Genomic DNA, 12,753 nt, shown 5'->3' with positions numbered 1-12,753 from the left:
TATATGACATAAAACAATTCATTACAAACATATTTCTGATAATAAATAAATTCAATATTTTAATTTATAAGTGTACTTTTGAAAAATTATTATAATATATATACAACAAAAAAAATATATTTATGATTTAGTTAGAAAATAAGTACAGTTCCTACTTTTTAAATTCTGTTTTTTTTTTTTTTTGAACAAATTTAATCTTACCCCTAACCAATCATCAATCAAATATACAATTTAGTTAATCACTTGTATATGGTAAAAATATTTTTACATTTATAGACTGTAAAATATTTTTCTAAAAAAATTGTATTAAAATTAAAATTGAAAAAATACAGAATATTAAACATTGTATAGCTTAATAATATTTTAAATATTAATAAATTACACGCCAATTTTTAACTTTCAAATCAGTTTATTTAATATATTAATAATACCTATATTTATGATAATAATTTGATTAATAAATTAAATTGCTTATTTATTAACTCACATTTAAAGACACTTCATTTTGAATATTTATTTTCAGTATTAAATATTTTATACTAAATTGTATCCTCATAAAAAGGGTGTATAATTTATTGAATTTAATAATCTTGAATAATATTAAAATATTATTTAGGTAAACTAATATATTTACAACTCATAGTCATCAATTAAACAATTGATTTGTCTATAAAACTATAGACTATATCGATCATCGATAAAACTGTATAAATGTAGTTATTAATTGTTGAAAAATAAAAATAAAAGGTACACTTATTGATGCAGTGGACACTAAGTATAGTAGAAAGAATCTGGAATAGTTTAAAGACATTTGCGAGTAAATTTCTTTACTACAGACAGTCATAGCTTGGATTAAGTTTTCTAGTTATTCTTCCATATTTTTTTAACCTTCTTTGCCATAACTTATATTCCGTAGACAATAACGAATAGTTTACTAACTCCAGATCATCTTTGAAAATATTAACTAGTATTATGAAGTTATTTTGATTTTCTTTGGATTTAAATAATGACTGAAAATGTATTATTAATCGTCATTTCATGGTGGACAAATTTTTGTCATGTCTATAATGCTTTAACAATATGAAACAATGATATAATCGTCCCCCCTAAAAGAAAATATCCTGTATTCGTATTTCGTATATTATACTGAATACTGAAAAATGTGAGGAAATTCATTATCGTAATAATCATAACATAATCGTTTACTGGAAATTCAGAAAGTAGATTGTTAATAACCAAACGTATTATTATCATCAGAAACATGACTAATAATACACATACAGGCTTCGGGAAATATATAATATATTATATTTAAATATTTCAATTACACCACTAACCTTATATTTTTAGTGTAATAATATTTCAATTTTTATTTTAAATTAACCTAACTAAGTTTATTTTAAATTATCATATCTAATGATTTATTAAAATAAATTGATTTCACGTCAATTTAAAAGATTAGTTTAATCAGCTCCAACCATTCAAATCAGTGAAATATTAAAGAAGGCAATACTTATTTAAAATACCTTTTATAATTTATGTTGATTATTTACCACAAAAAAAAAAATAAATGTACGAAATTGAGTTTTCAAGTTAAATTTTTTTTAACTTTAAAAGTTTTTAAGATCATCATAAATAATTAAGAGCATTTGTGTGAAATAAGCTTCCCGATTCGAATCATATTATTTTATTTATATACTTATAATATAATTACAATAATTAATGATAACTCCATTCGTATTTTATTATCTATTATTTTTGAGCTTAACAGTTACTTTAAATTAATACATTTTTTTTTGATAATTTTAATATAATTTAGGTAAGATAAAAACAGACAACAGTATTTACTAAAAATATGTCGTAAATACCTCTTGTAGAATTCACAAAAACTTTTGTATTTAATGGCGTTGTGTTATTTTGATAACTAAATAAAACAACTATATTATCTGTAAAACATAGTACAGACGTAATAAATACTTTGTTAAAAAAAAAACATTATTTAGCTAACCCAAAAAACTTAATTTCTATTATTACAACCAAACTGTTTTGCACATTAAAAACATAATTTAACTTACTTTTGTCATAGGACCTCTATTGTTTATGTTTATAATTACAAGTTCACCTCAGTTCTATCGAATTTCAAAACTGTTAAACGCGATATCTACAATACTCCGCCTTTTACATCTATGCGAGTACCTGTAAACCCATATGGCCGGTAATAATAAACATAATAGACATCACGCAACTGCCTTAATTAGTATCATTGAAATGTGCGAATGTACTAGTAAATATATGTGTATATGTGCGTGTATCGTTCGTATTGTAACAAATAAAACGAGGGCTTGTATATAAATCACGCGTTTGAATGAAATTTGAATAGTACATCAATATATGCCACCCACCCACACACACACTATATATATATTTAATGTAGCGCACGTGTACACACTTGACGCAGTGTAAATTGTGACTCGTGAAAGCAACGACGGTGACATTCTATTTGCTGGTCCAAATATACTGTTTGGAAAAAATACACACTCGAGCATTTTCGGTGACCATTTATCCGAGGTGATGGTTTACACGCCTTTTGATTTCACTACTTACGGTCGGGGGTACCGTGAATATTATATGCATTCATATAATATATATATATATATCTAATATACATATTATATATTTTATAGCCGAAGGGTGAAAGTGAAATTCCATGGAAACTTAATTATCTCCGTATTTTTAATTTATATTTTGCGCCTGTCGATTTGGAAAATGAAAATCTACAAGCGCCGTCGGTGATACTGTTTTGCTTATCCAAACAGCGGACACAGACAAACAGCGAGAATGGTATATAACTTTCAGGCTATGAATTATTTATCGTAATAAACGTGGAGGCGAATGACAGGGCCGAGGTGAAAAACGTCTTGAATTAAAAAAATTTAAATAAATCATATTTTTTTTTAAACCGATAGCATTACTTATTTATACAGCTCGAACACTTTTGCATCGAGATAAATATATACTTAATATCGAAACGAATAAATATAAGCAGATCGAGCAATCATCTATAATATTGTATACACTTTGAGGACTGTGGACACGACCATTATTGAAACGAGCATATTCGTTAACACAATAATCCGAATCGCTGGGAAATTATTGTACATGCTTAAGTCTAGAAATAATTTATCGGCTTGCTAAACTGATGCTATAATACAATATAATAGGTACCGATACAATTTATAATAATTTATAGCGATTAATATTAGTAGAAACACATTATTCAAAATCGAAATAAACGAGCGTTGTATATGACGTATACTACAACGCGGTTACGCAGTATTCAATTTTCTAGAGAAACGCCGTATTATTTTTATTTCTAAAAGGTTTATCCAAAATTATCCTTAAATTGTCAGAATTATAATACTATACAAACGTTAATGACTTAATATTTAGATTGTACGCGTGTATTATAATTTACATATGTAACGATAACTGCTTATTGTTATTGGATTATGATAGAAATGGAGCAAATAAAGGTTTTTTCATAAACAAAAATCTAATGGAAAAAACCACTTACGTCACGTTATTTTGAATCATATTGATTTTAATTATTATTGTTTTATTGTACATTATTCATGTAAACAAAATACAAAAACCTGTACGATGTACATACTGTAAGTGTTGCCAAATAACAAACCAAAAATAATGATATTTCTTAATTGTCCAATTCAAGAGTACTGTTGTTCCTATGCTTATTAGCATGTCTAGTATATATTTTCAAAACTCGGTTCTAGGAAAAAAGTAATATTTCTGAAAATATTATTATAACCCTTAAAAATTGAATAACGCGGACAATATACGCGCTCCCAAGCGCATACAACCAAGTGTCATATCCGCACCCCATTATATATATCTACATTGTTTGGTAGCAACGACATGATATTTTTACATGCGCCGTACCAGCACATTGTACATCTCAAAATAATAAAATACTAAAAATACGATCTTCACTGATCGTAACGGGGAGAATTAATATTTATGTGCATTAAACACTTAACAGTATAAACAGTACGAGAGGGCAAATTTAATTCTCAGTAATAATTCGTCTTAATTATATTTGCATCTGAATATCGACATGCTGCGAATCAACGTTAAGACCAATTACCTACGTCCTACACATTAACACTCACTTTGAATATTTCAAAATATGAACTGATGAATCGTTTACGTGTTATTACGGTATTATTCCATAATTTTTTTCAAACAATCGTATGTACTGTGTATAATAATATATTATACTGTTATAAATATAAATTTCGTAAGTAAACTAATTTTAATAATAAAAAAGCTACTTATACGCTTACGGCTTATTTATATAGTTAAATAACAGTGACTCGTTAAAAATGTATACAACCAGACATGGTGACCATTATAATATTGTGCATATAATACTAAGTACAAGTGTTACGCGTGTCCTTTCATTTTTACCATTATAGAACACAGCACGTGCAATCAAAATCCAGTGCAATCTCGTAACAGCCCTTTAAACCCTCTTTTTGCTTTTGTGCTCCCCTATAAATACACAACAACGACGGTAGTTGTGGCCAAAGTGGTTAGGTATGATTATGTGACGCAAATATCGAGTGTGTTTGGAGATGATAAAAAAAAAAAAAAAATACATATAAACGGTGAATGAATGAAAAACTCAGACGGGGAATTCCGTCGACAATGGTAAATATTAAAAATAAAAAGACAAGTGGATATGTAATATATTTCCCTTTTATATATCGCCGTGTTTGGAGACAAAATGACCGACAGTTATACGTGTATAGATACAACCCGTTGTGCCTTAACGGGTGAAAATGACAACTCCATTAAACTGTCAACGTAGTCTGCAAAGGTATTGATAAGGATTTGAAAACGTTCATCGGTTGATAATCCTCGAAGGAGCACAACTTTTTTAATATAATTTCAAGTAATCAATGACTTTCGTCATGACTCATGAGCCATGACACATTGTGTGGTTTTTGTTTATGTATTTATTTTCATTAAACAATATTTAAATATATATATATTCTAGTCAGAAAATATTATTTTATTAATGGATTAAAGAATAATAATAATAATTTACCAAATGGTCTTACATTGTTTGAAACTTAACTACAGTTACCTATAAGTACATTAAAATATTTATTTTATGAATCGGTTAACTTTGACTTATATAGTTATAAATGTTCTTAACATTATAACTTATAAGTGCAACTCATTATTGTAATTTATTTTTCTTTTAATATTTTTAAAATAAGTTTTAATAGTGGCTATAAATAAAAACATTAAGTTTTCTTATTTATTCTATTTTAACTGCCTACATAATAGCATTATGAATAACTAATTCACGTCCTGACACTCTTTAAAAAAAATTATAAAATACTGTAATAATATTTTCTTCAAGTTATAATTATAATATAGTAAATATTTTTTTAATGAACATTTAAAAATGTCCATGATAAAAATCTAGTACCTACAATTGTTTTTTTTTTAATTTTTTTTTCTGTGGAAAAAGTTTTTAATTTGTTTATCATACAAATAAACAATAAATATGACAAAAATGCTTAAACAAATAATAAATTGTTATTTAATAATTTAGTATAATAATTTACTAAATTATAGTAAGTTCAATTTAAACATGCAAAAATATAGTATTTTTTTAGTTTTTAATAAACAGACATTATTTATTAATGATTATCTTTACAATTTAACATTGTCAAATAATATTATTTAAATAATTCATAAAAAAATTAAATATATTTTACAATGTTGATTGTTGTATGATTGATCGCTTACACAATTTTAAATAAATCGTATTCTTATGGTCTTATAAGTTATAACATTTGGTAATTTTACTATATATATAAGTGTAATAAAATAAAATCAAACATTTGACATTTGTGCTATTTTTAAAACTATAACTTTTGTTTCGTAATACCCATAAAGTTATAAAAATACGTTTTTAGAATTGAATTATAAACTATTTAAATTTAAAACATAACAAAACATTGATATAATAAATAAAAATTAAAACTATTTCATTTGAAAATAATATCATCAATGAAGATCAATTGTAATCACTTTACAAGAAAAATGCTTAATTTTTAAAAATTAAAATAGAATGCACAATTATATAAATATGCAAAGCTATGTTCTGATAAAGTATATTATTTTTCTAGTTGTGTATCGGGATACCTAGAATTGGTGGATTCTTTTGGACAAGGATCAGGACCCCGGATATGTGGCCAAAATGAACGGTTAGCACCTCCAGTCGTCATGTTTGCAGATAGAGAATCAGCAATATTGAATTTCCGGTAAGGATTAAAAACAAAAAGTACTCATGTTTAATATTATTATTAAACCTATTGAAATTAAATTTTAATACGTTTTTGTAAGTAAGTAAAATGAGGTATGATAAATATCTTACGGCTTAGAGTGTAGTGAATAAATATAATATAGATACCAACTGAGTGAAAAAAGATATATAAGTTATCGGCAAGTACTATAAATGAAGGGGCAAATGGTTGAACAGTCTTTAGTGTATTTCATCTTTGCACATGTTTATAAATGCATGAAAAAGATGATATATAGATATATAATTTACTGCAAATCAGAAAAACTATCACGGTAAAAGATATTTATTATTAAAATTTACTCTTTGTGAAATAATAGACATATTCAATATCACCTGGAGAGGAAGTAATGCTTTTTACCATGCGGTTCAAGCTTTTTTATTGTTTATTTCTATATTATTTTTATCAAAATTTAAATTATGCTGTTGAAATAGTTATTAATTAAAAAATGCTCACCATAGTTAAATAATATTGTGTTAATTGTTATTAGATAATTGTTTTTCGATATAATTTATTACATAAATAAAACATTTTAATCTTGCTAAGAATTAAATAGACGTTATTTTGAAGAAAAAAAATGTTATATCTTCGAATAATTAAATTAATTCAATACAAAAAAAAAAAGTCATAAAATAATATTTTATTTAACCATATTAAAATTAAAATCAGAATTCGTCATAAAATTTGATAATTATAACAAAAATATAAATGCTAAAAATATTTAAAGAGCTATATTTTGTTCACTCATTGAGAATGTTTTTATTCATTCTCATTTCAACTCTTCCCCTTTAGATAGCTATAGCTAAAATATACACAATACTTCTTCCGCCTCATTTCCTTTTACTTGACTAAATCTTTATACTGTTTAATGTTCATTCACAAAATAACATTATCTGTCATAAAAAAAAAATGTAATGGAAAAGTAGTAAAAAAAAAAAAAGATTAATTTAAAACACGACAGTAATGAACTAATGTAATTACACTAGTCATTATGTTGAAAAACCATTTGTAAATTAAAATAAAACAGATTATTATAATAACAATATGATCTACCGGAAAAAAATTATTTTAATATTATAAATAAATAGTGGTATGCAAAAGTTGTTTGGAAAAATCGTATGTTATATAGTAGTAAAACATTTAAAACTATGTATAAGAGTAATAAATATTTTTTTTTCATTTTTTTTTTCATTACTCGTAGTGCTTTCTAATATCAACAAAAGAATAAAAAATAAAAAATCAGTATAATAGGAACTAAAAAAAAAAAAAATTAAAACCTAACCATTGTGTTTTTTACACGTAAGGCATAGTTAATGAATTAAAGAAAAGAATATTCTATTATAAAATTTGAATTATTTGTTTCTATATCTTGACGAAGTATCTCCACTAAAAGGTCCCTACAATCCGTTTTTCCTGTCCAAATATTATTGTATCGATTTATTATTACTTACGCTTATTGTTTCAATTGTAACAGATTACTAAATAAAGAATAATGTAAAAAATAAAAAATTATTAATTTGAAATATTAATCATTGATAGATCTCAAACAGGATAAAAACCAATTGACATAATGTAAATTTGTTATTTCTATTTTTCTTTATTTTCTTTTTAAATATGTATAGATAAACGGTCATCATAATAATTCGTTGCATTCTAATGTACTGTACTTGTGCAATGTACAGTTTTATTGTTATTAACAATAACATAAAATATAACTTGTTATGATATAGTTAATAACAATAATAATAATAATTAAGATAAAATAGTACTTAAAGTTGTGTGAAAAAGTATAAACTTATATTTTTGATCTTTGATACAAAATATGTAAATTTTGAACATTATGTTTAATTTATAGCATGTATACAATGATGTGTATAAGTATTTACATTTATCGTCAATGTTTATATTATACCTATGAACAAGGTTAGTAAGGTTACTGGTCAGTATAGTTAAGTTATACCTATATAACTTATTTTAAAATTGAAATTGATAAAACATATTATAGACGCACTAACACTTTACGGTATATTTTTAGTTAATTTTATAAATATATATTATCATAATATTATGTTTCTTCCTTACGAAAAGTGGCCGTAATGCCGTAATTATTAACGCTGGAAATTTTCTTATAACTTCGTTGCATTAAAAGCGATATTATTATCTTTATTAACGACACCATAAATTTAGACGTGCGCTGAAGAAAGTTTTAAAAGTTTTCCCTTCATAGCCTCCGCGACTGTGCCGCTTATTGTTTCACCACCATATAAAACAGTTTGTTATTAATAACATTATGATTGTATATTTTTATACTTCGATGAAATCTTAATAAGAAATCTCTAATTCCTTTTACTGATTTCCGGAAAAAAAAATATATATTTAATGAGAAAAGGGTGAACCGAGATTAGGGTCAGATTTCCAACTGATGGGTTTTTGCGGTCAGTTTTTGGTGTGCGGCCAACGGTCCGAGACAGATGGACGGACAGAAAGACAGACGGACAGACGCTGACATTAATTTTCTATAGACACGCGCGCGCACACGGGCCTCTCACCCCCGGCCATAGGCCTCGACCGTAGACTGGCTTTCTTTCGGTCTGTAATCCGAATAGCTTCGCTGTTATCGTCAAAGAGTCTGAAATTCGTATACTGGAAACGATATTTTATCGAATAGACTCCATCGTATATTCGTATAGTTTTCGAGCCAAAGCGCATATAGTTAGATATGCCCATTGGCCAGAGGGTTTTCATTTTTTTTTTTTTTTAAATCATTCCTCTATTTCCTCCCTTTCTTCCGTCTAGTTCTTGATGGATATATAGATCACTCGGACGTTTTGGATTGGTAAATATGGTTCTTAACGGTCCGTGGATGGTAGCGTTTTCTTTCGTACCATCGCTATATTTGCGACATTTTTTTTTTAAAAGCCACACACGTATTTCTGCATGGCTTCACAATTGCTTTCGGGAAACTGATAATGTTTAATGACAACGCATTGACGCATAACGAACTCTTCGAAGAAAGCAGTAAAAGATATTATACGGGTACTGAATAAATTTCATCCAATACACATTTGTAAGTTAGCTTGGATGTTACCACAGTTCTATTGGTTAAAAAAAATCGTGAGTTTAAGTTACTTATATTGGAAGAATATAATAATACGCAAAATAAAAAAAAACCTGTTATGTTCACTCTTTATTTTTATATTCCATCACATTTCATAACACCAGAAGAAATACATTTTAAATTTTAAAATACAATCAAAATTAACATCAAATAATACAATAAATATATTTTTCTTTTAATACAAACATATCTTTACCTATTACTTTTTAATACATAATTTATACGCTGTATTATTTATATGCCTGAAAATATATTTATGTCGTTTGTAAAAACTGCTGTAAAGTATTGTATTTTAACAAAATGTACTGGTGTTATTACTTTAAATCATAAAAAAGCAATAAACAATTTTATTGCAAAACTATGCTTCAACAATGGGGTTGAAAGTTGAAATAAAACATCAATTCTTTTAAAACAATTAATAATGACTTGATACGAGTAAAATTATATAGTAATAAATTATTCTGAATAAAGTCCACGGAATTGAATATCAATTTTATTGATAAGAATTTAATTTTAAGTAAAAAACAATAAATAATGAAAACCAATTTTCAAATTATTAATGCAATTATTTTATTGTTTTAGGATTGAAGAAGCCACGTCTAGATCACAATTTTTGGCATATTTTAGTTTTACTTCGTTAACAAATGTTCATGGTCTAGCGTTCAGGCCAAAAGGAGGTAGAAGGATAGAACACACGGGTGAGTCCATGCATTTTAATTAAACTACTCGGTCTCGAAGGGTCTGTTCCCTCGTGATCCCGTGATGCAGGTAATACAGACTATAGCGTACTTATTACCCAATGTCGAGTTGAAACGTAGGTAAAAGTGTAGCACGTACATACTTGTGAATCAAAAATTCTTGTTTCGAGATTAGGATTTGTAGCTAACTGCAAGCACATGTTGTTTTCGTAATTGCTTGTAGTTATATATATACTAACTTATTTTAAAAATTCGCATTGTAGCATGAATATATGATGAAAACAGTTTTGTACTTTGTATATATTTTAACCGAGAGACGTCTATTGATGTTTTATGTCGAATAGAATTTTTTTAAATGTTAAGCATCGTTAAGTTGAGCTTATTCGTAAAATTAAATATAATAATTTTAAAATATTTAAATAAAATTATGTATTCTATACATGGTATATAAAGGAGGTATTCAAATGATATATTATTTAGCACTATAAACGTTCAGCTGATATCAGGCATTTAAAACCATATAAAACAATTCACAAATAATACTTTAATCATACGTATATAGGTTGTGTAATTTTTCTTCTTTAAACAAAATACTGAATTTCGAAGAATGTTGTGATTTAAACAATAAAATAATATAAAACCGTATAATGTTATTCAGGATTGTATAACAAAGAAATGTTACGGCCACATACAAATGCAATTTAATGTGATATATTGCCTTCATATTTTACCCGAATCATTAATTTTTCGCTAAACGATAAAATACACACCAAGGGTGATTCTGATTTGAACATCTGTTTTCATATAATATAATGTTTTCGTGTACAGGATGGCTCATTAACTATGTCTGATATTAAGTAGTGGGATAATGGAGTTTCTATTAACTCGCCAAAAATATTATACATTTAACTAAATCACTGCAGTTATGCGTGTAAATTTGTATATAAATATAAAATATATATATATAATGTGTGTGTGTGTGTGTGTGTGTGTGTGTGTATGTGTAAATACATTATACGACTATTGTACCAACCTTTTATTTATTTCATGTTTAATTTAAAATAAATTACGTACAATGTAATGTCTATTTTATTTTTTTCTTCATTAATACAATTATTTAAAATCAGATTTTCAGAACTTTTCAATATACTTATTACTTAAAACTATATTTTTGAATTCTTAAAATTTTTCGTATTACTTAAGAAGTGCCCAGTAGAGTTACAGACTTTTTTTTTTTTTTTTTGTCAAATAGGAAACACCCTTTTACACTGTAGATTATTTAGTGGATTGTTTTTCTGAATATTTTTATGTATTAGAATACAATTTTTAACAAACAGTTTTTAAGTTATTTAATTTTATATACTAAGGATAATATATATCTATGAAAATTAATTTTAAACCTATTGAAATTTTTAATAGTTAATATTACTTTATCAACATATATAATTTATAAAAATAATCCAAGTATAATAAATTCCATAAAAACCATAATATACTACTATCCTTGGTATAAATATTTTAATAACTACTAATTACTCATTTGCATTTTGAATTAGATACATCAATATTTTCTAAAAAGATATCTACTAAATAATTTACGTATACCTACGTTTAAAAAGCGAGTTTTTATTTGAAAAACAAAAATTTCTATCACCATACGACAATTATTGTGTACTATATTAAGACTGAAGAATTTAAATTAATTCAATAGGTATTAAATGAAAAAAATAGGAGTGAATATCTTTGGTGAATCAATACGTATATATATATATACATTTATATATACATTTACAGGTATATATTATTTTCTAATTTTATTTCTGTCAAAATTATTAATTATTATATTTTTCCCAATAACCTAACTTAACCAACGTGAGTCTGAACAACAATATACTATCATATTCAAGCAATATTTAATCCGTCAATTTTATTTAGAATGAATTTATTCAAACGAAAAAATATTCAAGTTATAATCAATGTAACTCCACCATTATAATAAATATTAGTTTATTAAATATAAAAAAATGTATGTGATGTACGTTTTATAATTATTTATAGTAATTCTTTTTGATTGGATAAGCATGTTTCACAGAAATTTAATAGTATTTAAAATTAAAATTATTATTTTGTTATTCTTGATGCAAATAATATGAAAACAAATTAAACAAATTATATTAGATATCAATAAATTCTAATAACTAATTATGTATCAAATAATTATACAATATTGTCTAACATGCATTTGAATAACAATAAATTCAACTAATAATTGTTGCACATTTTGTAAAAAGAATCTAATAAAGATAAAAAAAAATTATATATTCACTAAGTAATTGATAGTTTTATCAATATGTTTTAATAATAATAATAACAACAAGAAGAAAAAGGAGTAAAATTATTATTACAACTTTAGCTCAAATTTTAGTGAAATTAATTTAAATTTAATTAGCTCCGTGAGACATTATATAGGATACACATTTAGAAACTTTCTTTTATAATAATTATAAAATATTGTTGCCATACGTTAAATGAATAATAA

General features: G+C 25.3%; 1 protein-coding gene across 2 annotated transcripts in view; it reads left to right on the top strand.

The window, feature by feature from the left end:
• The window catches only part of LOC132929930 (uncharacterized), a 175,395-nt gene that overhangs the window by 145,116 nt on the left and 17,526 nt on the right, over window positions 1-12,753 (top strand). For both annotated transcript variants that reach the window (XM_060995574.1, XM_060995573.1), the window contains 2 exons: window positions 6,225-6,359; window positions 10,099-10,214. In XM_060995574.1, coding sequence (XP_060851557.1) covers window positions 6,225-6,359; window positions 10,099-10,214 — 251 coding nt within the window. The remainder of the gene's footprint in view (window positions 1-6,224; window positions 6,360-10,098; window positions 10,215-12,753) is intronic.

This window comes from Rhopalosiphum padi, chromosome 4 (assembly GCF_020882245.1).
Source record: "Rhopalosiphum padi isolate XX-2018 chromosome 4, ASM2088224v1, whole genome shotgun sequence".
Lineage (NCBI taxonomy): Eukaryota > Metazoa > Arthropoda > Insecta > Hemiptera > Aphididae > Rhopalosiphum > Rhopalosiphum padi.
Note: the sequence above shows the minus strand (reverse complement) of the source record. Positions and strands in the feature narration are given on the sequence as shown.